This window comes from Aptenodytes forsteri, unplaced genomic scaffold (assembly GCF_000699145.1).
Source record: "Aptenodytes forsteri isolate BGI_AS27 unplaced genomic scaffold, ASM69914v1 Scaffold155, whole genome shotgun sequence".
Lineage (NCBI taxonomy): Eukaryota > Metazoa > Chordata > Aves > Sphenisciformes > Spheniscidae > Aptenodytes > Aptenodytes forsteri.
In genome coordinates this window covers 7,939,118-7,965,436 of record NW_008794446.1, presented here as the reverse complement: position 1 = coordinate 7,965,436, position 26,319 = coordinate 7,939,118, and the positions used below count along the sequence as shown (strand labels likewise).

The window sequence follows — 26,319 nt, the reverse complement described above, 5'->3', positions numbered from 1 at the left end:
TGGTGTTGGGTTGACGGTTGGACTTGATGATCTTAGAGGTCTTTTCCAACCTCAATGATTCTATGATTTAGTGTCTAATGCTATTTATAGTTAACTTGTGTTTGTATTGTTATTGAGTTTAATTTACTATTTTATCAGGCAGTTGCTCAGTATTGACATCCTTAAGTTTCAGAAAATTGAGAAGAATGGCTAATGTCTCGTAATTACATTCAAGGATATTTGATAGGACCTCATTTTGGTATTGTACAACGATTGCCAAAGTGTGGATAATACACTTTTCACTTGTCTGACTTGCTAGGAATGTCTAGCTTTCACTTCTCCAGATTTGGTCTTGGGGCTAATCTGCCTGTTAGGTTGTGTATTCAGATCCTCTTATGATTGTTGCTGAGGAACTGGCTACTTACACAATCCATATCCTGCAATTTTCCCTTACCAGGTTTCCCAGGTCATCAGAAGTCTCTGTAGACAGCCCTAAAGTACTTCATTAGTGTCAAGTTAAAGATCTGTGCAAATAAATGATATGTCCTTTGTTTTAACAGATGAATACATAGTATTTGAGTGAAGTCTACCACCAGGCTTGTCCACAGTCTAAAATCTGTCATGTTTGCAGAGGTTTTTTTCTGCAGACAGGGGAGGTTTTGCCTGTGTTTCAAGCCAACTGGGAGCAAGGAAATGATCATAGAAAAATGCTGTGCTGGCGCTAATGTAGTACGTCCTGCTGACAGCATCAGAGCTTGTTGGTGTTCCCACAGCTTGAAGCATAGAGAGAGCAAGTACAGGTCTATCTTGCAGTCCCACTGTTTTCTAATGTTGCACTGTGAGTTCAGTGTAGATTTTAAAAACTGGCAGATCTGTGCTGTTGCGTACAAATTTGGCTTGCTTCTGCCTCTGCTCTTTTCAGGAGACATGAACAAGTTCCTATCCAAAGGGAATGTGCTCTCAGTGTAGCTTTTTTCTATTATGTCTTCAGATTTGAGTTTGTTTGCAGCCAACTGGCTTAGAACACAGGCAGAGTGAGCAGTGTTCTGTATGAAACTGCACTTTTATATAAGGCAAAAGCTTGACTAGGGGATTCACCTCCACTTGGGAGGAGAGAATCTACTGGGGGGAGGACTGGGAGCATTTGCAGCCTGTACCTGTAAGTACTATGGTGCTTTACCTAGTAAACACAGTCATGGTGCAAAGGCTTTGAAGAAAGCTTCCACAAAATACTCCCTTACTTTTGGCAGTGAAGTTTGGTCTGATGGCTGCAAGACTCTAGCCAGTAAAAAAAGCTGCTCTCTGCAAAAGGATCAGTTGCACCATGGTTTTGTTCCTGAGTTTTGCATATGTGTGTATATGGGGAAGAAATAATAAATTACATCTGATTGTCATTGAAGACTAAATACTAAAAACTGTATACGTACTCCTTTATTGGGCTTTTCTTAATTAGATTTCAGTCTGTACATTAACATACTCGTCTTTCAAGTTTCATTACCACTTCTTAACTTCTTTCCTTTCTGTGAATCTTTAAATATTTTGTATTTTTGTATCTTTGGCTTCTCCATTCATTCAGATACTACCTGTCAGGCTGAAATCTTATTTCTACATGGGTATAAACCATCTGTACATGGGTACAGAGCTACTTTCTTTGACCCATATGCAAGTGATACCAAATGTTTTTTTGCTGTACAACATAAAATGGAGGAGTTGTGATCTGTGGGGACTTGGAAGACTTTTTGTTTCACGCAGAGAGCAATGTCCACCAACTTGCCTCCTAGTATTTTCTTGGGTAGATTGGCTTAGTTTCACTAATTTGCATGCAGGCCTGAGCACACTGCATCCAGCTTTGTGTGACTCTGCTCTCTAGCACTGCTAAATCAGGTTGAGTTGGGAAGTTAGCTTTTTTTTGGCATTGGGTATCGTGCTGGAGGCAGGTAAGAACCAAGACCTGGTCAGTAACAGTCTACCACTTTTGCTTATTTAAAAAAAAAGGGGGGCGGGGGGGCAGGCATGATTCTAGTGCTAATTAATCCAATTACAAATGGGTGGGTGGAATCACTGTTTTCTGCTCCATGTTGTGATAAAATGGTCATGTCCTGAGTGAATTCCAACTTAAAAAACACCAGCTAGTTCTGTGGGACACTTCAGTTCTTACCTAGGACCCTGAGGAGAGCACTGGTGCAGCGCTGGCTCCCTTTGGGGCAGCCCTAGTGTAATCTTTCTTCCAATGTCTTTTTAGAACTGACACCTGAATACCAGGTGATGTCATTGTTTACCTTTTGTCTTTGATAATGCACGTTCATGGTGTGAAAAATTGTAGCCCTTTTAATGCACTGTAAATCTTTCTGTGAACTTGAATGTGTTCTTCCATGTGCTTGTGCTGTGGAATACAGAATGCAAAGAGGAAAGCTGTACTTTTTAGGCTCAAATATGTGAAAGGAAACTAGCCAAAGTAATAAACACTGCTGGGTTTCCGGTCTTCAGACAAGCCAGCGTCATTGTTGGATTCCTCTTCTGTTACAGCACTGAGCATTTTGACTGCTGACAAAAGATGCCTTTTGGACAACTTACTCAATGTGTTAATGCACACCTTTTTGTGCAGTATGTGAAAATCAGTTGTAGTTAATTCGGGTGGTGTCTCGTCTGTGCTAGAGATGTTATAAGCTGATGTGGCAAGATGGTGTTTCATGTAATTACTGTAGAACTTGGGTAGAGGCATTATGATTTCAATTATTTGTGAACTACCAATCTCCAGAAATGTCTCACAATGCTTGGAAACTTATTTTGCGAGCAATCAAATACAGAGCTCTATGAAGATGACCTGCGGAAATGCTACAAAGAGGCACTTCTGTTAATTGACATTAAAACCTATGGAGAGGGGGGATTTGGTGAGGCAGCATCATGACTAAATTTCCCCTCAACTACTTCTGTGGTTGGAGGGAGCCTTAGAAGGAAGGGCTGCGTAATTCCTTTGGTGGTGTTTTTAAATGAATATTTAGGTTGCCTGTATGTTGGGAAGCACCTCATGTTTTTAAATTACTGTCTCACAGTACCAAAATCAGCTCTTAAGTTGAAAGATACGTGCTTGTAACTTCAGATAGTTTTTTCTGCTTGTTTCTGTATTGTTAAAAATCTAATTAAAAAGATGGTAATGTAGAAAACACTAGAGAAGTATTCCTTTATTTCTAAAACTTACTGCATCATGTTAATCAGAATAGTGTGTTCCAACATTGCTTTACCATGTCACTGTTTGTTTTTACTGACAGGAGACTGACAACCTGTCTTCCACTTCTTTTAGAGTAGCAAGAGTTTAAAAAAAAAAAAAAAAAATTCAATATTAAAAGAAGTATGTTCCCCCAAATCAACTTTATGACTTATTTTGCCTCCTGAAAGATAACTGACAAGCACTGTCTGCTTGACTTCTCTAGGAGTGATGTATTTAATCCTAGAATGTGGCAGTCTTCCCTCAGCAGGCTGATTAATATACATTAACATAAACTAACATCCCTTAAAATTTATTGATGTTTTGAGCTCTGAATACTGGTGGCTAAAGAATGTAATACCTGCCTTATTTAGCTGAAGAGTTGAAAAGCTTATTTGTTCTATAGCTTGGAATAACCTCTTCATTTGCAGCAACTAAATCAAATGGGGATTATAATTGATCTCAACTAGCTGCGGGGAAGCACTTAGAGAATACGTTTAGTGTGAAGGTGGTTGAACACTGGCACCCGTTGCCTGGAGAAGCTGTGGAGCTTCCATCCTTGGAAGTATTCAAAACCCAACTGCACCCAGTCCTGGGCAACCTGCTCTATCTGACTGTGCTTTGATAAGGGAGTTGGACTAGATGATTTTCAGCCTCAACTATTCTGTGGTTGTGTGACTTCTGTTTTGGAGGGGGAGGAGATTAGGAGCAGGTAGGCAGCACACCTTGCCTATCCACCTTCCACATATCTACAAAGCAGAGCTTGGATACACCCAAATATCTAACATTTTGGGTTAGTTAGTGGCTGATCTTACGTTCAGTGAAGAAATCTATTACTGGTAAAGTCCTACACTCAAAGCAAGGCAATCAATTTTTTTTTCTGTAATTCACAAACATTGCTTTCAGATACTGTTTTAGTGTTGTTGTTCTCTCCCCCCCTGAAGTAAATGGTCCAAGAAAGGGGCAGATCCTGTTGACTTCTTAAGTGTGGCTATTTTTTACTTTGAATTATGGTCTCCAGATGTTCACAGGATGGGATCTTGACTGAAATTTTCATTATGTCTGTACTTTTCTTTGTAAAATATTAAGGTTGGTTACAGGACTCAAAGTCAACAATTGCTGTTCTTTTGGAAGTCACTGTCATCTAGGTGGTTAATACATATTCCGTATTGTTCCAACTATTAGACAAAGCTTCACTTTCCCCCTTCCCTCCATTTCTGCTCTTCAGACTCGTCTTGATAAAGGTCATAACAAGATGAGTTTAATTCAGAAGTAGGGTTTTAAAATTTGTTCAAAAAGCATGGTAAAATGCAGGAAGCAGGATTTTGCTTTTTGCGTGGGGAACTGACGGAGTGTGGATGCCTTGAGAGGGGTGTTGGCTGCAGAAATTGTGGAGGGGAAGATCTTAAATGAAGCAGCAGTATCTGGGTAGGAGGGACTGAGGCACAAGTAGGTGCGGTACTGTCAGTTGAGTGAGCGGGAGCAATGAATTTGGGTGGAATCTGAAATTTGTCGGGGAAGTTCTAGGGCAGGAGAAGTGTTAAATTGGGGATTCTGATCTGGAGTGGTTGAGAGGTTCGGACTGGGGCAGAAGGAGAGTCAAACTGTGGATGAGGATGCCTAGTACTTTGGGAGGAGGGAGGTCTAGGAAAGGAATGGGCATACACAAGGATCTGTGGACCAAGAGGGATTTAGGTTTATCATGTGGCACTCCTGTCCACTGTAGCACTTTTAGGGTAGGGCCTGAGGCTGCAGATCTGAACTGGACTATCCACTCTCACAGTGATTGAGAAAGGTGGTTGAAAAAGTTGTAGGCTTCTCTTTTGTGCTATATCAAGTCCAGACTGGCCATGGGTAAATGTGGTCAGTGCCGTCTTACGGTCTCTCAACTTACTCTAGTGACAGAGCAACATGTATACAGCAAGCATTTGTAGAGGTAAGTGGGCTGCCTTGCATGAGGATCCTGGTTTTTGTTTCACTTTGCCTTCATTTTGATGTTGCCTTGTGCTCATGCTTGTAACTACATCTTAATGACTATGGATTACAAGATTTTAGATTTTAAAATTTACTTCAGAAGCTTTTATGGATAGCAGTAACTTTGGGCCTTTATTTTCATCAGAGGCAGGTTTTAATGATCAGTTGTGTGTCAGTTGGCAGTAGTTCACCTACAAACGATTAAAATTTGAGTCTCCCTGTTTAAGTAGAAGACTAATCAGGATGTCCAGGAGAACAGACTTCAGGCAGCACTTGTGGTATATTTTGAGATTTTTTGTACAAATCTGTTGCCCAAAATTTTGCTGAATGACAAACTGTGCTGTTATAATCCTACAGCTACTGTGTTTTATTATAACTTTATGGTATTGAAGTAATTTGTCTTGTGTTTTGTAAGCCTTTAGCAAAGGGATTTCCCTGTCTATTTTCTTACACAGGCAAACATGCTGAAGACATATTTGGTGAATTGTTTAATGAGGCCAACAGCTTCTACATCAGAGCAAATTCCCTTCAAGACAGAATTGATCGTCTTGCTGTCAAAGTTACCCAGCTGGATTCAACGGTAGAAGAGGGTAGGTAATTGCATGAAAGCATTGAGCCAGAAGTGATGTTGACAAGACCACAGTATTTAATTACACAGCAATATCTGTCTTTTCAAAGTAATCCTGAACTGATATTTCATCTTGTTTTCTCAGTAAAGCAAGCTGGGAAAAATCATGTTAGAGCGAGAAAAAATATTCTTGAGTCTTATAACTGTCTTCATTTTTGACTTAGTGTTACTTCAAGAAGCCCCTGTAGTAATAGAGACATTAAGCTGCCTTTTTCACAGGGAAAACTTTTAGTTTGTGAGTGTAATAAATCAGAAGTGAATAAATCTAGACCTTACTGGAAGTAAGTCAGAATATTGGAAAAAGTTTGAGATGGTAGATCTATTTATTTATTTCAGGGTAGGGTGGTCACAGACCGTATTAGTAGTGTCTGTTCTGCAGTCAGCTAAGATCTTGTAATACTCTTTACTTAAATGAGGCACTGCGTGTTTGCATCAACTAGGTGAAATTCTCTAGGGGGTTGTAGTCACTAGAAACAGCATTTCCTTTAAAATGCTGTTACATCCTCACTTGCTTACGTGTTTGGTCATTCACTTCATAAATACACAGTGAAAACAAAGAATTTAAGTAACATCATTACATTGTTTGAAAGCACTTAGTTGGGTAAGTAAAACATGTTTCTCTGTCTAGGTCTAAAAGCTGTAATGTGCATGTTTGCTTACATGTGCAGTTACATGTCTGAGCCAGCCACTGCATGTACCCTGTTTAGATAATTCCTGACATTTAGTAAAATGTAAAAGCTTGTTACATCAGGCCAATAGTGTAATATTTACTCATAGTAGTTAATGCTACTTGTGATATACTTAATAGTACTATTTATATGGTTTCTATATTATATTTAATATTTATATTTGTGTAGTTTATATTATATTTAATACTACTGTTAATGCCAATATTAAATGTTACTGTTGCTATTTAATAGTGTAATATTTAACCTTTCATTTTTAGCTTGCTGCTGTCTGAAAATTATTACATGTCTGATTTTTTTTTCCTAGTTTTGGAACTTGTTTACTGGTAGAGTATCACAGTTGATACTAGCAGCTTTCTTTTGCTGTCTTAGAGGTCAAGAGCTATATGGGAACATAAACTAAGCTATTACGGGATCACTATTCAGCTTAGTCTTTGAGGCATGTTGTGGTGGTAATATGAGCAAACTAGATGATATTCATACACTGTACTTGCTCTGTGCTGAGGTGGATGATGTCAGTCTCCATGACTTTAAGTCCAGCATTTTTGGAAATGCAGTCCTCATCAGGGGTTGTTTTTGCTTTTGTTTCTTTTTTTAATGTCTCATTTGTATTATGCAATACCTCCTGGCTAGTTTCCAGAGTTTGGAGAGTAATTAAAAGCAGCCTATTGGAAGGGGAAACTAGTCTATGGACTGAGAATTTAATCAATTTTTATTTTAAATTGACAGCAGTTATTATTCTTGCATTGCTAAGTCTTTCACATTAATAAGCTATATATACAAACTGCTGTCACTTTAGTGTCAGTAGGAAATTTTATTAGCTATTTTGCTGTAGAAGTTGAAGTCTTCATAATTCATTGTACTGTCACTAATACTAAATATATTTCTGGGAAGCTTAGGCATTTAAGTAAAAAGTCAATTGTTAGGTTGATTTTAAAAAAACCCTTTAGATTTAATGGCATCAGTCATTTCTTACCTTCTTAGGTATAACTAATGTATAGTGTATTATAAAATATTTTATATCTATAACTAATACTACAGTTGAAAAAACATTTTAAAATAATTGAGGTTAAGTTTTCAAAAGCATATAAATAACTTACACTAAGAAGCCCCAGAAAAATGGGATTTGTGCTCTTTTGGATGTCTTCCTTCAAACAGGGATGTAACAATTCAGATATATACATCTGAAAAAACTGCCTGAAATACCTTACTGGCTTATTTATAGGCAGGTTTAAATAGAAAGTAGTTTCTCAAAAATTATGTTTTGATACTTCAGATGACGTGGATGGGGGAATGATGATTTGGAATGCAATACTCTATTTCTAATTTTTTGCTATTTTAAAAGCTACGGAAGAATCTAAGTGGTCTTGGAGTGAGAGGCAAGACCTCAGCACAGATAACAAAAATAGTTGGGTAGAGAAGTCTGAGTAGGATTTGGTTTCCACCGTGACAAAGGATAGCAGTGTACCTTACAGGGTCTGTATCAAATGCCATGCCTTTCTGGTTTTGCAGGTCATCAATATATTACATTTTTGCCTGGTACTGTTCAGTTACTGTGTGAAAATCTCAGTTTGTTCTCAAGACTTGATAAATTAGATGAATGGGCAAGAAATATTAGATGAAATGGCAATGGCAATAAAAAGAAAACAAGCCAGTGCATTTTGTTTGCACTACTCCTATAGCTTACACTGTTGTAAAACAGTGGGATCAATTCAAGAAATGGTTAGTGTCATTGTAGACAAGCCAGTGAAGGCTTCAGCGCTCTGTTCAACTGCAGTCAAAAACCTGTATTTCAGGTTGCCTAAGAATGGAAGGTAACGCGGAGAGTTTACTCCCACTTTTAAACTGATTGGCATTATCTGGATCTCTTTAGCAATGTTCACTCCATCTCAGGAAAATTTATATTAAGAATGAAAGAAAGTCTTGCTAAAAGCGACAGGGACAATTAAAAGCAACTTAAATCTTTCATTTGAAAAGAAAGAATGAAAAGGCTAGTATTGTTTCCCCCAGAATTGTGTACGTGAAAAGATAAAATCGAAGTATGTTACTGGACTGTATAAAGAAGGTAAGTATTTCTCTCTATAGAGAGATGAGGAAAACTTAAGATCAAGGGATGTTCAATTATATGGAAAGATTTTGGAGTTGAAAGATGGTAAAAGATGTGGAACTCTCTCACAGGAGGTTGTGGAGGCCATAATTTAATTAAACTTAGAATGGGGTTGGATGTGTATGGATACCACATGTAATTATAAAAATGCTGTGTCAGAGGAATACCAGACCTTGTGATTCAGGCTTGAAGCCAGTCTTTCTGCTATTAGAAGTTCAGGTTACACATCATAAAAAGGGGAGATCACTGGACATCTGCACGTGACAGGATTCTCGCATCATCTTCCAAGACCCAGTCCATGGTCCCATTATTTTAAGTGAGGTTCCTGGACCAAGCGGGACTTTAAATCTGATTTATGATGGTAATTCTTCATGCCTTTGTGCTTAAATATCATGATTATCCACTAAAGAAAAATCTTCCGGTTTTCCTTGTATATTTTGCTGAAAATATTTTAAATAGCTAGTGTAAAATGGACTTTGTTTATCCACTTATGTTAACTTCAGACCTGTGATAAATGTATTTTTGTTTCTAACAGTATCGTTACAGGATATCAACATGAAAAAAGCATTCAAGAGCTCAACAATTCAAGATCAGCAGGTAGTTTCAAAGAACAGCATTCCTAACCCGGTGGCTGATATTTATAATCAGAGTGACAAACCACCACCTCTGAATATTCTTTCACCTTATAGGTACGGAAATATTAATTGTTTACGTTCTTGTACTTTGCCCTTTATCTCCTAGTTGTATGCAGAGAAGAATAATTACAGCAGAAGGGAAAAGCTGTATTGGTTGAGATTTGGTTTTTTGGGGACTTCCCTGTTCATGGAAACAAAAATTGTTATTACCATAAGTTGTACCTGACAAAAATCATCATATTTCAGCATAAGTGTTACATGGCAGCACAGGATCAGAGAGCAAGGGCCACTGATTATGTAAAAAGTGAAAAGAAAATTAATAATATACTAAACTGCTTTCTTTGGTTCATTTAGCCAGAAAGCTGGATTTGTTGCTTTTTCCTTCCCTCTGTTCTCCCTCTTCCCCCTAACATATACACACGTGTGCACACACACAATCTTTACCTTTTCTTTTCCTGGTTACTTACTGCTGAATAAAAGAGCAGCAAGCAGGACTTTGTTTCCTGTTTTCATTAAGTTTATTGTTGTTCATGAAATGAGTATAATTTGTCTGTCTGAAGGGTTGCAGACAACATGTTTTTACTGTGTCTTTCAACTTTTGTGAGGTATCTGTGTAAAGTAGGCACTCAATCTGCAGTAAATTATTTGAAATTTTTTTAGGAATGACATAGAGCATTTGCAGTGTATTTCATTTTTAAGAGCTTTTACCTGGAAGGTGAAATTGTTAGATTTATAGCTGAAGGACATGTTTTTTGCCACTGCTACAGACAATGGTGGTATTTGTTTATAGGCATCCAGTTAGTAAGAGTTGTTATTGATCAGCTGTTCTGCACAGCTATGTCCTAATATGTATCTGGATGACAGTGTCAGTGACAGTTATTCCTGTTTTATTAGGGATACTTTAGTGAAATTCACTTAAATTATATTTCCTGGTAAGTCTTTTACATCTGCTGAATTTAAATTATCTGTATTTGCCTTGGACAAAGCTTAAACAAACTTTGAATTGTAGTCTGACCAAAGCTGGAGGGGTGGAAGGGTGGCCCCAGTACCCTCTTCAGTAGGTTAGACACATGTAGCGAGGAGATCCAGCACACAAAAAGGGGTTTATGGCCATATGACCGGACAGTATGCAAGATGTGCTCTCTGTACCCTGCTCCAGTGGTTGTAAGGTTTCTGTGTGCTTGATCTCCATAGCTCTTGATCTTGCTGGTAGAAATTAGTATTCAGCTGCCATCAAAATTTGCCCAGAAAGAGATTAGGACCAATAGCCAAAAGGGACTCTGAAGGACACCAGTTTAGCAAGCTAGACTGGGATCACCATCATATTGCTGTTTGGACCATGCCAGCTACTGCCACGTTGAAGAGATTAGGACCAATAGCCAAAAGGGACTCTGAAGGACACCAGTTTAGCAAGCTAGACTGGGATCACCATCATATTGCTGTTTGGACCATGCCAGCTACCCTGCCACGTTGACTTCCCCTACATCATTGCTTTCCAGGAGTTTATGATATTAGAAGATTCCCTATTTCCAAGCCATGTGGTCAAATTAGGATTTGATAGCATGCCTTTTTTGTGGCTTCTTAGTCTGGGTGTCCCTGCCTCCTGCTGCCAATTGGAGCTGGCAAGCCCAGATCAGCTCTGTCTCAAATCCTCCTAGAACAGTCTGGTAGGATTCAACCTTTCAGTTGCCACCCCTTTCCTAGCCCTTCCCTAGTTAGAAGAGTCCCACTGAGAATAGCAACTGTCTTGTGCTTCCTGTCATAAGGGCGAAGGTACTCAGACCTACCTTGTTCCTAAAGTCAGATTTTAAGACCTGTCTGGATTGAGCCAAATACTCCTTTTCCAGTTCTTTTGAGACAGTTGAGTTCCATTCTTATGCTCTTCTGTCCCCTACGCATCCTGTCTCGGCACTGATCATCTTGCAGCACCAGTGAATTTCACTCCGGTGAGCCAGCTGGTGCAGGAGCCTAGTCAGCTCCTGCTGAGCTCTGATGAGGCATAGCCTGGGAGTATGCCTCCCAAAAGGCTGTGGATTCTGCCCCTTTCCCCTGAAATTCTTGGCACGAATCAAGCCAATTTTAAGTTGTAACTACCAAGAGTGGCATTTAATGCACTTGGCATGCTGTCATCCTATAATGCAGAAAAGATGAAGCTTAGATGATCGTCAAAGGTGAGTTTTGTTGGTTTGAAAAATACTAATTCGTATTTTCTTAGCTTTTCTTCTACTGTATTTCCAGGGATGATAAGAAAGATGGATTGAAGTTCTATACTGATCCTTCCTATTTTTTTGATCTTTGGAAAGAAAAAATGTTACAAGATACTGAAGATAAACGAAAAGAAAAGAGGAGACAAAAGGTAAAAGCAGAAACATAATAGCAAATGTATGTATTACAATTTTGTGTACGGTTGTCCAGGTGTAAAGATTGCTAGGTCATACTTAGTTTGTGTGCATGGAAAGACTATTCCTCTTCATATGTGGCTGTACGGTCAGTTGGTTCAGTTTTTATATCTCATACTGTCTATTTTAAGTGCAAATTGAAAATTTTAGGAGTACTATAGTTATCTTCCAAGATACTTTCTTTAATCCTTTGCCAGTATCTGCTTAGTAGTACTCAGCAAAATGGCCCTGTTGTGCTTTGTGTTTGTGAAAAAAGGGGGGTGAGGGGGGGGGGGGGGTGGGGTGTGGCAAGGAAAGGGATTTGAATTATGGTTTCCTTTATTTTCATAGTTCTTTATCCAGCAGCATCAACTTCTGTAGCAAAACATAAGCTTATCCAGAAGTAAATATTTTGTTGGGTTTTTTAATTCCTTGATAGTAACTCTTCCCTCGCCTGTCCCTTCTGAAGAGTCTATATAATACACAGAGTCTATATAATACACAGCAAAGTTATTCTGTGGTTCAGCAACAAGAGAAGAATAATTTTAAGAGTAATATTCCTTGTTTCCTCTAAGTTTAAAGCCAACAAAAAAGGCTTTTTCATAGAAAAGTGTCTTCAGTCCTTCTGGAATATCTTCAGCAGTTTGATCCGAGATGTGTACTCTGCAATCAGGATTTTCTTAATGGATTTTACTTTTGAATGAAGAAATTAGTTGCTACTTCTGCAGCTTCTTTGCGGTCAATTTTTTTTATCAGATCTGAGGGCTTTAAGATTTTTTGAAGATAATTCTGGGAAAAAAAAAAGTGAAGAAGGAAAGTTTGAAGCAATGACTGCCTATCTTATCTGGCAGAAGGTGCCCTTTTAGATAGGTTCAGTGAGAGAGAGGGGATTTAAAATAAAAGCAATCCAAACAAGGTGCACAGACTGCTCAGAGGAAATAGAAGGAAGCTACTTAGTTTTCAGTACTTGTACACACATATATACATACATGTATGTATATACACATATGCATATATTTCATGTGTATTAGCATACCTATACTTGTGTGTATATATAAGCAGGTATCATAATATATCAGCATATATATACATGTATTATACATATGTGTATATATATAATTTCTAATGTGAATATATATGCTACTGTATATTTGTGTTACATGTCATGTGTATATATATGCTAATATATGGTACCTGCTTAGAAATTAATTTGCAGGGCATGACTGGGAAGCTTTACTATTCTGTTTTTATAAAATTCTATTAATTCCTTGTTCCTGTTGCTAGACAAAACTTTCCGACTACAACATTTTTAAACAAAACATGAAGACTTGGTTTAACTAAAACATTTAGTGAATTCATGATTTTAAAAGTTCTGGAAGAAATAAATCGGGTCTTCCTGTTAGGAGTATGAGTCAAAAGTGTTTTTCTGTTTTGGCAGGTATCTCAGTATTGAAATATTAAATAGACTTGAAAAAGCTGAGTAAACACTTTCAGTAGAAGTTACTGTCTAAAGCAAAGTACTGGAAAACATTCACTTGGTTATTTGTATAATTGTATACAAACGTATATGCAAGGCTATAATCCCACTATATTCTCAGTATGATAAGTCACAGAGCTGATTAAAAGATTGGAAATAATTAAAGCAGCTTTCATTCTCTAGTTTAGATTTTCTTTTTAAATGTCATTCAGTATTTCTTTATGAAAAATATATAGGGACAATTGCATCCTTTGGGTTTTTTCCTCCCACCTTTTTCCCTTCAAATTTAGATCTTTTCACTAGAGAGAGGGATAAAAAGAAACTATTAACTGCTAATTTTTCTCATTCTGATTTAATATTAAAAAGCAAAAAATACAAAAGCTTTTTTAAAAAAAATTAAAACAATATAGCTTGAAAATTCTTTGATAGCTTTAGAGAGATTTTTACGAAACCACTTTATATATAAACTTGATTTTTGGCTATATTTTAGACAATGCATCTCACTTATTTCCATCCATGGTATATTTTTTGTAGATTTTAATTGTCTTATTACAGTCTACAAACCAAATGTAAAATATGCTCAATCCCAGTCAGGTAGGATTATAGCAATACACCACAGAAATACCCCTTGGTAAATTCTACCTGAAGTGCTATTTGATTTGATTGAATATATAACAAGACCAACTAAGAAGAAAGCAGCATGGATTTGAGTTTGCATGGATAGGTGTCACTTTGTGATGGGAAGGAATCTGGGTTTTCCAAACCAAATGTAAAATATGCTCAATCCCAGTCAGGTAGGATTATAGCAATACACCACAGAAATACCCCTTGGTAAATTCTACCTGAAGTGCTATTTGATTTGATTGAATATATAACAAGACCAACTAAGAAGAAAGCAGCATGGATTTGAGTTTGCATGGATAGGTGTCACTTTGTGATGGGAATGAATCTGGGTTTTAGCTTTCCAGAAGCTGGTGTGCAAATGAGCTTTTTATCACCTGGAACCTTTAGAGAGCTGGAGGGTTTGGGTGAGATGTCTCACAGGCACCGTTCGTTCCACAGGTTGCTTAAGACTGTCATTTTCTTTTGTTCTTGCCTGTACGATAGTGGTGACCAGGAATTAATCCAGAGCATCTATTAACAATTTTGTGGCTGAAGTTGTATTTTGAGTCTAAGTGAGAATTCCTTCTGCAATTTGTACTCTACAGAAGCATAAAATATGAAAGTTGTTGAGAAGCTGTGCAGGTGAAATAGATGTGTATTGTTTAGCAAATTATAAACTAGACATCCACATGCAGTCCTACTCAGCTGACCAAATATAGCTGGTTTTTAGCCTCAATTTTTCAGGTGATCAGTGAAGCCTGAGTGTACTCCTTGCACCAGAGAAGCAAGGAGTTATCAGGACTATTTTGGTAATTATTTTGCCTTACGTGCTTGAGCTGTTGCAGCAGAAGGTTTGTGAGGAGTTTCATTTTCCTGCCTTCAAATATCGTACTTAATTGTTTCTGTATTAAGTTTAACTGAAAAATCTAACACAGGCTTTCTCTGATTTGGCTCTTTCAGGTGAACTTTTTCTCTGAAGAAAACTGTGATTTTAATTCTTTAAGTTTAAAATTTGTGGTGTGGTCTCTGTTTTTTTTTTTTACTGTCAAACTCTCAGTAGATCAGTGCCTAAGAGTTCAATGAAGTTAGTTTGGACTTTTGCATATATCAGTAATATTCTGAATTGAGTCAGAATAGTAGTAGACCAGTTGTTAACCATTGGTTACCAAAGGAAAGTTGTTCTACTTTGCTTTTTATTGTTCCCCATTTTTTCTGAGGAATGATTCATTATTTATTAAATAAGTAGAAATCATTAAATTTTGAGGGCTTGTATTTCAAAAATCATTCTTGACTTGTGATTGAGAGGATCTTGTAAATTTGTGAAGTCAGGAAGATACTCTAGGCTCATGCTTCTGGTTTTTTTTTTTGAAAGTTTTGCAAATACTTGCTGGAGCTGCTTTCTGTTTTAATTCTTTATTAAGATGCTTGAAATATCATTTTCTAACTCCTGATGCAAATATCAAACTTAAAATTAACTTAACCCTGTTTGAGGGCTCTAATGAAGTGGTTGTGTTTGCTGAAATCACTTGCTTCCAACAGCTGAATGGTGTACCTGTTTTCTGGCTTAACCTACAGCATCCACTTGTCTGCCACAGCTTCTATTACACTCGGTTAAAGGAAGTAACTCTTCTTAACATTGCTTAACTTTCCTAAGAAATACTTCTAACTGTAGTTATTTTGAGAGGCTTCAGCTCCCCGAGAACTCTGTGGTCATTGCTCTGGGTACTAAAACTAGAGCTGTCACCGTTGTTTGTCAAGGTAATGAAAGTATTACTGGAACAACTTAAAACTACTCTTAGAGGTATATTTAGTTTTGTCAGCTGCTAGTAATTGGCCTGCCCCACTGTTTTGGAAGGAATTAAATGTTTTAGAGAGGTATTTATATGATATTTAATCCAAAAATCAGTATCAGTAGGGTTTAGTACTGTTTGAGTAAAAAGGGTTCCAGCATATTTATTCATTATCATACTTACAGATGCTGGTCTGGAACAACCTATCCAACTGAAATCTGATCTGATAATAACAAACTAAGCTTTGTGTTTATTTTATGTTGTTTATATATATACATGCATATGTATTTACCTTTTTTGTAAAAAACATAGTGATCTCTTTAAAACCAAACTTTTAATAGGTGATTATATGTAAGCAGTCATGTAAGGACTCCTGATTGTACAGGAATTGTATCAAAATGGTTGTCTTTCCAGGCAACATCATACATTGGTCAAAAGGTGGATATTTACTTCATCTAGAAACTTGCAAGAAATACATAGTTGTGACCCTTAAGGATGGAGTTGCTATTCTGTGAGAAGAGAAAATGAAAGCTTATTTTCAGTTAACCGGAAGGTTTACTTGTACTTTGCTCTCAAATCTAGCATGATTTAGTAACAAAATGTTAGTAACTGAACCAGGATAAAAGTCACATTAAAACTAAAACTAATTAAATTTTGCAGCAATCAAATGAAAAAGACAGATGTGTAAAGCCTTTAACAAGCATATATTCAACCATGGCAATTAGCAAAACTTTATATATTTAAAATAAAGCATGACTGAATCTGTCCCCCTTCTGCTCCAATTCCTGTATTGGGAAATTTTGATGTGAAGAAGTGGTATTAAAGGAGAAAGTAAAGCCTTGCATAACCTGGATAAAAAAGGGTGTGATTCTAAGAAGTTTGGGGAGGAAATAGATTTTATAGGAAGTAATTAAGAACCAAGGTGATGATTTTTACTTAACATGAATCAGATCAAAAATCTACTCGCTGCAGGGGCCAGGAATGAGCAAGTGTTGTCAGAACATTTGGATGCTGAACTTCAAAAAGACTTTTCTCTGTCATTCTTAATGTTTGCAGATGCGGATCAGCAAGTCCCTCATACGGACATGCGTGAACAAGCAAGAGATCCAAAACGAGGGCAAGCGAGCCATTTGATAGATTTTTTTTTTAGTTATATAATGCCAAGTACATTATTTCAGAATTATTTACTCAGTGCTGTTTGACAGTTGGAGTAAAACACCTATGTCCATCCGTGATGTACTTTTTTCTTTTTCTTTTTGGTGAGACTGGCTTTCCAACTATTTTACCTTTACTTTGAAGGTAGAGATTCCACAATAAAATGCTTGCATATCAGCGTTTTACCACTCTTCTCTACATACAATTGGATATGACTGCATTCTCAGAATATTTATTTAATTCTTTCCTGAGAAACTATTTTTCTATCAGCCAGAAGCCTAATACTGACTTATTAATAGATAAAACATGTTTAACCTATTTATGAATTAATATTCTAAGATGTGGGCTCTAGAGCTGATTAAAAAAAAAAATCCAATGCCCTCATAAATGTTGAGAAAAGGAGTAGCACATAAATACCCTTCTCGGTTTGGATTGAGCAAACTTGTATATTTTTCTACTGAAGCACCAATATGGTTTTTATATCCATACTGAGTAGTCAGAAGTAGGTGAGGACAACGTTTCAGAAGTGTGAAAGCATTGAGTCCCACTATTAGGAGATCTCACTGATAGATAAACACTGACATTGACTGGGCCTGAAATTACATAGAAAGATTAAAAAAGCTAAACAGACTGATTTGTCACGAAGCTATCAAGCTGTAATATATTACTGGCCTGAATATTATTGACACATTGCAGAGAGGATTAGTGTCATTCATTTTTATGTAAGATAATGGGAAACAATGATGAGGAAAAACGAGGAAGAATTTTGGTAGTTAATCAGATCTAAGAAGGGATAGGAAATTAAAACAACAACAACAAAAAAATCATTTTTTTGAATGATTTTTGAATGAAATAGGAAAGTGTTTCTAATTTTTCCATCCTTCCCCAAAGCCTCAGGTGATTGTACCCCTAATGAATAGCCAAAATAACCCCGAGCATTTTTAACACATTCTCATAAGATTGATTTGAAGGAAATTACAAGTGCTTCAGGACGGTCTAAATAAATGACAAATGATGTCAGAAGTGAAACTTTCTGGCTTTTAAAATCAGTCGCATTTCTCTGTATTGGGAAAAACAATGAGGTCAATACCTCACTAGCATGTGCATCCTACAGAAGAAGGGCAAAGCAGCGGTCTTACTACTAATGAGGTTCATAGCTCAAGGAGATATTCTCATTTTCAGTGCAGAGAAATTTTATGAAGACTTGGCTTCATCTGTAAATCTGGTCTTATTTTCATGCGCTCTAACTGCATTTTAACCAGCTTTTTTCCTTTCCTTTTTTCTCTCTTTGCATGCTTTATTTCTTTTGTTTGAACATTAGGAGCAAAAGCGTATAGATGGCACCACCCGTGAGGTGAAAAAGGTTAGAAAAGCCAGGAACAGACGCCAGGAGTGGAATATGATGGCATATGACAAAGAGCTTAGACCTGACAACAGGTTGTCTCAAAGTGTGTACCATGGAGCATCTTCCGAGGGATCACTGTCCCCAGATACTAGGTCTGTTTACAGCAAAGCTGTTTGTTATACCACAGTTGTATGTTCAGAAATACTGAGCAGAATTAGGTGCTTTTACAGGCTGCAAATAGTTAGAATGATGAAACATACGATGCATGTTTTAAAGTTCTTCTCAAAAGTATTTTAAAGCACAAATAACAAATTCTGTAATTAATGATTTTTTCTTCCCTCAGCTTCAGATGAGCATTTTGTCGTCATAATGTTATGCACTGTAGTGAAATAAGTGTTTGCTGCATACTTTATATTTGATCTTGAGTAGTAGTAGCTGCAAAAGCATTTAAATCTGTCTCTACTAGATAATGTCAGTACCTCTTCCTTCATCTCTAGTTTGTTGTATGTTATGCTGCCGATAGCTTAATAAATATTTTTCTGTGATCAACTCAGGCATACTTTTGCCTCTAACAGAATGCTTTAGTGGGGGCACAGTTCAGCTTTATTGATGTTACATTTGTCTAAAAAGCAAACTACAAAACCAGATGCAACATTATTGCTTGAAATAGCAGAAATCTGCTTAGACACATAGCAGAATTCATCTTTGTCTGAGATTCCCTTTGAGCTCAGTAGGAGTTACCTTCTGGTGTGCACAGAAGTCTTGAGTTTGTTCGCTAAGCTGGTCTCACTAGAGGATTTTCCCTCTTATTGTATTTCTCTGTCATGGTTAATTGCAGCAGTAATGTTAGGGATAGATAGAACCTACTGGAAAAAGTGCGTGAAAACTTAGTGTTTAAATTGTTGAATGGCTGGGTTGAGGAAGCAGCCACCACTGCAGAAGTGTGGACTGATACCTTTAGTCTGCTGTCCAGTGGCGATTAATTTAAAAAGAAAAATCTACTGAGACCTTTGTATATGTAATGTTTTGGTCTTTGCGAAGAGTAATCATCTTGTAATTGAAACAAAAAATGTAAAGAAAATTGCTACTGCTGTTTCAATAATTTATTCAGACCCCCTCTCTCTGTCTAAAATCCTTTAATCACTAATTTTTTTTTAGTTTCTAATGCAAAACACTGTCTCCTGTTTGTCAGTCTGTAATGTTTCATTAAGACTATGCTTTCCACAGGTTGATCTGGTAAAATGACATCGGTGTTCAGCTGTCAAGTGCAAGATGTGGATTTTTTCATCATCTCTGAGTTCTGCCTTTCACACATTTTGAGTCTTTTTCTGGCCTTAACATGTTGCTTCCAGGATTCCTGAGATTAAATAGTCATATTGAAGTGATTTGTTTTTATCTCCCAGCAATGTCAACATGTATTTGCCTATTTGCAGATATCCATAATACTTGCAATCTGTAGGATTTTTTTAAGCAGAAATTGTAGGATGCATCATTGTGTTGGATATAGATGTTGTGGTATGACAGATATCTTGTACTTATATAAGCCTTTCAAATTTTATAATGTATGGAAAACTTTAAATTTCAGTGAATCAAATATCAGTGATTGAATCCTGAAATCTGTTTTACATGCATGAAGGGTTAATTTTGTGAGTGGTAGTGAGGTGGAGAGAAGGCTTTCTATTTTATCTTGGGGTAGTCTTAGCTGTAGGAACTAAGCTATAAAAACACCCATATATATAGAAATAAGTACTGGTTTCAGAGACGTTTTTATGCTGACAGCTACTGCATGAGCAGTGTTTTATAAATAAGGTCCCAAAGAAGTGTATTTGGCTATATTGTGATTCTTTTTTAATGCTAAAGTAAAAAAAAGCTCATGTTTCTTCTCGTTTGCTAATTGTAAGGCTTACGCATTAAACATTGACATCCAAGTGTCCAGACTGTGGCAATTTACAATGTATTTGTTATACTTATTGTACTTTAGAGAGAGAAACACAAGCTGAATCCAAACAGAAACCAGCAAATTAATGTGAGAAAAGTAAGAACAAGAAAAGAAGAGTGGGAGAGAAGGAAAATGGGCATTGAGTTCATGAGTGACGCAAAGAAAATGGAACAGGCAGGAAGCATGAAAGAGGACAAAATGCCCAAAGGGTTTGTCATTTTGTTTTACTCAAAGCCCTGGCTTTTTGTTGCTTACCTTGCTTCCAGTCTTACAGATAAGTGCATCAGTTTACTGTGTTCACTAAAAGCCAGGCTGCATGATTGTTATTTACTAAAACAACTGTTTGCAGTAATGGGATGAAGAGATCCTTTTGCTCCCTCTCTTGGGCTTATTTGACAGAGCATCCTAGACTTTGTATCTTTATGAACTCTCTGCTCAACTAATATTTACGTTTCCCAGTTTCTCTAGGCCTTTCCAGCAAAATTAATTGTGCAAAAAAAAAAAAGCGTTTTCTAACTTGAAATTGGTTTTCTCCGCTTTGGTAAAATATATTCTTCTGCATAGTTGTGAGTGCTTGCAGTATTGCTTTCCTTTTTCTGCTGCCATTGTTAACTTAAGGCAGGTCTGATAAGTATTACCATTGTCAAAATCATTGACCAAAGAAATATGCCTCCTTATGGCTACTAAAGAACTCTAAAATCTAGAGAAAGCTCTAAATTTTTTTGCCTTTTTTAAAGTCTGCATTATAGGAGGACATTCTGCATGTGGCTAGTATGCTGAAATATTGAAAACATTCAGTTTCAGTCCTTTTATGCTGACTTGTCAGACTAATTTATTTTCAAGTCGTGTTAAGCTGAATCATAATTTTTGTTGCATTTGTTCTTGTGCTTTCCGTGGACTTACAAGGACTGGTGCTTGATAATCAGGGAGTCCTGTTGCAAGAAAAATAATTCTGATTGCATTCTCTTTAGCTTTTCTTGTGAGCTATTTAGATAATACCCTGTAACACTCACATAATCTGTTCTTCTGCATCCATTTACTTTAATTTTAGGTCCCATGCATCTGATGTTACAGATTATTCTTATCCTGCTACTCCGAATCATTCCCTCCATCAGCAGATAGCAATGCCTTCATATGGAACAGCAGATGGTCCACAGTACATGGCAGCATCCCAAAGCCATGAGCATGAATACAGACCACCTTCCACCACTGTACGACATGCCACTTTAAACAGACCGCAGCAACCGCCTCCACCACCACCCCAGCCTTCAGATGGCCAGCATAGCTCAGTACCTGTGGTACCAGCAGAATATGGGTAAAACTCCTGATTTCTTCCAATGAATTCTTGACAAAACTAAAGGGATGCGTGTTTTTCATAATCATTGTAACATATAATGCATACACACAAAAAGACCCCAAATACATTAGTTCTCTCCCTGGGGAGGAGAGAAAAAAAATTGGTATAATATCTATGTATGAACTGGATTTAAGTGAAGAAATAGTGAAAGCAGAAATAATGAACTGTTTATTGAATGTGGTGAAATCAATATGCTTGTAAAATATTAAGGGTTCCTAATATAATATTAAAAGGGGGATAATTTTCCTTTAAAGTAGAAAATAGTTAGAATAATTTGAATAATATTTTAAACTTCAGGAAACGTGCAGAAAAAGTATTGCTGAATGTGATTAACGTGGCAGTCTCTGTTGCATCCCTGAAATGACTTTTAAGTAGCTTATGACAGAATTGGAAGGGATCTCCTCAAACACAGAATCAAGTTCCCTACTGCCACAGACATCTCCATAATTCAAGATATGAATTTATCAAACTCCTATGTAGATATTTTGCCTGAATGCATTCTGAAGGAAGGCTTGCTTCAGAGTACTGGCTCCTCCGATAGCAAGAAAACAGATGTTTTCTAACCAGTCTGTGCCTGTTCTTTTGCTTAAATAGCTTAAACTTTCAAGTTGTAACCGCAGGACAGTTGTAATCATTCTTGCCTGTGTTGTTTTAAACTAAGCAAGCCAAGGTTTTTCAGCCTCACTTGATGCATCCTGGGATAGCATTTGCCTGATTCGTGACTGTATCATGCTGTAGATGACTCAGTTATGCTATGATTGACTGCTCCAACCTGCATTTTCTCTGTTATTTCTAGTGTATAACAGAAATACTTGTGCTTAGTCCCCATGTACATGACCATTGTCAGTGTATCACATTTGTCATACATTGACATGTATCACTGAATATCATCAGTAACTTTCCTTCAACTCCTGTCTCCTATATCTAGTTCTTTACCTACTTCATAACTCTTATATTAATTCCCGTTTTTTTTCTGCTTAAGAATTGTTTTAATGACATTTTAACAAAGAAATTAGCTCTTCCCTGATCCTACTCTTTAAAAGTATTAATCAAATGTATCAATTTAACTAAATAATATTTAAATTGATAAACTTGACTAAAGAAGCACGAGATGCATGATATATCTTTGAGTAAATCTCTCCATTCATACTTTCCATTGTCCTCCAAGCAAATGTTTTTTATTATCAATATTTGTTCTAACACTTGGTCTTCTATGGAAGTGAGATGCGTAGTCCACAGTTTTCTTGGTCCCTTCTTCATCATAGGCATGGTACTTAATATTCTCACAGAGTAGATGTTTAATAACAAATATAGCTTTATACTTAACGTGGCAGGTGTATTAAGATAAAAATCTCACTTTTTGTGGAGTGCTGAAAGGACACTGCCTTAAACTTTGTCATCTGCCTTAAATCTCAATGCATTATCGATATTTGACAATTCATATGTTTAAAATCACTTGCATATTTAACTTACCAGTTTAAATTCCTTTTGATTTTTTTTTTTAGCTGAGGTTGGATGAGAGCAGATTAAGGGGTTATGATTCTGTAAGTCCTAACTTTCAATGCATTAAATGTTTTTGTTCTGTTTTATATAGGATGCTTCCAGCTCAGATGGTGGATTATTACAATCCTACAGGTCCTCCCCCCCCTCCTCCTCCCCCTATGATTCCTTCAGCACAAACTGCATTTGTTAGTCCCCTTCAGCTTCCTGCGCCGCCTTCCCATTCTGGACTGGTGACTGGCTCTACATATGCAGCTACTCATCCTCCTCCTTCTGGTGGGCTTGTTGTTACTGCTCCTCCTCCTCCGGGCCCACCTCCTCCCCCTCCAGGCCCCCCTGCTACAGGTTCATCCCTCTCTTCCTCCCCAATGCACGCTCCTCCAGCTACGGAGGCAAAACGTCACGAACCTGCGCAGCCGCCAATAAGTGATGCACGGAGCGATCTTCTTGCTGCCATTCGAATGGGTAAGTGGATGCTGAGTTTTAGCTATTTCTTTTTTTCAGTGAAAGCACTGTGTTTTCCAGTGATCTCAGATCACGGCTTCTGTTCCCAACTGGGCGGAATGTCATTGAGAGCCCAGTTAACTGCAGGTGCCACACACCTATTCTAACATTTGTCAGCCCTGACTTTGGATTTTTTCTGAAGCCTAATGTTCCAAGATGTACAGCTTTGTTAATAGTGTTTAGTGTTTGTGTGGACATGACCAAACGAAACCAGTACTTGTGTCCATTATGTAAAGTAGCCAGTAGATGTACATGGATGTTTGGTTCTGTTCAGAAGAACCGAGTTATCCAACACCAGGCTTCAGCCCACTGATTTTTAACCAGTGACTAATGGCTGTTCCTGACTTTGCTTACAATATGGAGCTGTAGGTCTGATGGTATTTCCAAATACAATTATGAAAACTTTCATCTTCAGATCAAAAGGACCCATACAGTTGTGAATACTTAGTTTAAACATATTGTTGGCAGAAGTCTAGAAGTATTCAGTCTCTGAGAATGGATTCCAATCTGCCTTTTTTGTCTTTCCTTGCTCAGGGAGGCTCTCTAACTCAGTGGTTTCTTTTTTTCCCTTCTTCCTGAGTATATTGTTAGAATACAAAAAACTCGCCAGTAACAATATGAAATTTAAAATCTCTTGTGCAGAAAACTTTGTCTGAGAGTAATTGTCTCTACAGGAATTCAGCTGAAAAAGGTGCAGGAGCAACGTGAGCAAGAAGCAAAGCGAGAGCCTGTTGGAAATGATGTGGCAACCATCCTTTCAAGACGCATTGCCGTGGAATACAGTGATTCTGATGATGATTCAGAGTTTGATGAGAACGATTGGTCAGATTGAACCTGGTCCAAGCCCAGTGGCAAGTTCACTCGGCTTCAGTGATTGCTTTCTTAGCAAGGTGTAAAGCAGGACGTTGGCATGTATTAAGGCTAGCGATCGAAGTGCTAAATTGAATTGGTATTATTCAGAATGCTGTAGCTTAGCAACTCTGGTAATAATGATGTGATTATGTTTATGCAGATCAGAAACTTGTCTTTCAGTATTTACCGCATAATACTTAAGTGCCACTAAATGTAGCAAATCATGTGCTGCGTGCAAAATATGCTGCAGTTGTTGCACTGTTACAGAACCAGCATTTTATTTTACTTTCCTGATCTTGAAGGGATAATTTTTTTTTTTACTTATTCTTTTAACTATGTAAGCTACTGTTAGGTACTTGTGAATTGGTCTGGTTGTTAGTCTTTGAGGGCAGTTAACTATATGACTGAGTGAAGTGTTGAGTTCCATAAATATGACTTCAGCTTTTTTTATTAGTTACTAATTTTGCCTACCTTAGTCTATTTTTAATCACTTCTGGACTTAGGTTTTTTTTGCCTACAGAGTAGATTTTTAGATAATCTTTCTTTTTATCTTAAAAATGTAACAGATGATGAAATGTATGCTTTGAAGAATGAATCCACATGATCCAAAATTAATGTTTTGTGAGCAGACTGGATAAGTTTGTAACAGTGCCAGCTCTAGGTTGCTGGCTGCTTGTTGGGTAGAGTGCTGGGGGGGTCTCAGGTAGGTAGCAGATGCATGTCCACATTACAAATGAAAGTTAAAATACCTGTAGAGCTTTTCAGTTTTATGATACAGATCAACTAGATGCAAAGACTTCAGGGTACACCTGGTAGAAGCCATATGATTATTGCAGTGTAGAAATGTTACTCTGTTACTAAAGAGTGGAACTTTTGTCAGTCCAGATTTAGCAATCGGATACACTTCACAAGTATTAAATGTGGTCTTTATGCCTGTAGGTATAAATGTTTGTAAATAAGTTTTGTTGTTGATTTGTATATGTATAGTCATGACAGATCATTTTCTGTTTCCTGTAGCACGTTTACTCAAAACTACTATTACTTTGAATGTATTTCTTTCCCAGTACATCCCATTGAAAAAACATTGGCAGTTAAAACAGTTTTAATGGCTGTTTAGGTACTCTGACATATATACACACTTGTTTTCTCCTTCCCTAGGAACAGTTGCTGCCATGCTGTCTGTTTTCTTTAAAAATAATTCCTTTTTTTTCACAGTACAGTATTAAAATGTGTTTTTGTTTGTTTTTTTCTCTCTTCTGGACTGAGAGTCAGGCTGCTGCTTTGCCTAATGAGGTTTTTAAAAATGTATTCATAGTGGGGGAAGAGTTTTTTTTCCTTACCAGATTACAGTTTTAATCTTTGAAGTCTGTGTAATTTCAGGTCTAATATTTGGTAAAGCTCCTTTGTTCTTTGAGGGCCTGTTGGTTCTTTAAAAAAAAAAGTATGTAAAATAGAGAGAAATGGAAGATAATTATCTAACTTGTGTTTACACAATTAACAGTTTTAGTCCTGAGAATGTAACAGTCTAACACGATGTTTGCATGCGAACTGTTGGCTACTTCATTGCTGTTTAATCTGCGTATGATTTTCCAATCTGTGGTGGCTGTCTTTATGGTAGGGTGGTAACATGCTGCCTCAATGTTGGTGTTAACATTTATCACATAAAGTAAGACCAATCTCTGTGTAATGGTGAGCAACTACAGCTCTTCTTAATTGGTGGCAGCTGAAGGTACTCATCTCCATTTCAGCTGGAGCTGGAGCTGGTTTTGTCTTTGCCTTAAAATACAGAGTTGAAGTCTGCTTTATTTTGTGTCCTGCAGTGTGAGGTCTGCATCCACTGCAGAAGACAGAATTCAGGCCATAGCCCAATTGTGGTTTTCATCAATCTATGAGAGATGGTTCGTTCTGATCACCACCGTGCGCTTGCACAGTGGCTAGCAAAATGATTCTTTGGATGGGTAGGCTAAAAGTGCAACAGGGACTGCAGTGTTGCATCCCTGTGTAGGTGGGGAGGGTACTCTCAGTATTCTTTTAATACATGCTGAAATGAAATATCTCAGCAGAAAATTCTTTCCAATCTACTGAAATTTGATATGACAGAAGATATATTTTATGAGCACAGAGGTTGGGTGTGTCTGAAATTTTGTAATTTATGTTAATTTTAAATAATAAACATTAAACCAGCAATCAGTTGTGACCAGCTAA

The 26,319-nt window shown here is 37.2% G+C and overlaps 1 protein-coding gene across 2 annotated transcripts in view; it reads left to right on the top strand.

The window, feature by feature from the left end:
- Positions 1 to 24,156, top strand: part of WASF3 (WAS protein family member 3) — a 27,182-nt gene extending 3,026 nt beyond the window's left edge. The window contains exons 2-8 of one of the 2 annotated variants that reach the window (XM_009290234.2): positions 5,614 to 5,748; positions 9,115 to 9,268; positions 11,453 to 11,570; positions 19,944 to 20,110; positions 20,953 to 21,216; positions 22,853 to 23,223; positions 23,937 to 24,156. In XM_009290234.2, coding sequence (XP_009288509.1) covers positions 5,614 to 5,748; positions 9,115 to 9,268; positions 11,453 to 11,570; positions 19,944 to 20,110; positions 20,953 to 21,216; positions 22,853 to 23,223; positions 23,937 to 24,094 — 1,367 coding nt within the window. In that variant the 3' untranslated portion in view covers positions 24,095 to 24,156. Of the gene's footprint in view, positions 1 to 5,613; positions 5,749 to 9,114; positions 9,269 to 11,452; positions 11,571 to 17,938; positions 18,115 to 19,943; positions 20,111 to 20,952; positions 21,217 to 22,852; positions 23,224 to 23,936 lie in introns of both variants that reach the window. The other variant, XM_019474854.1, reaches the window with a different exon arrangement.
- The last annotated feature ends 2,163 nt before the right edge of the window (positions 24,157 to 26,319 follow it).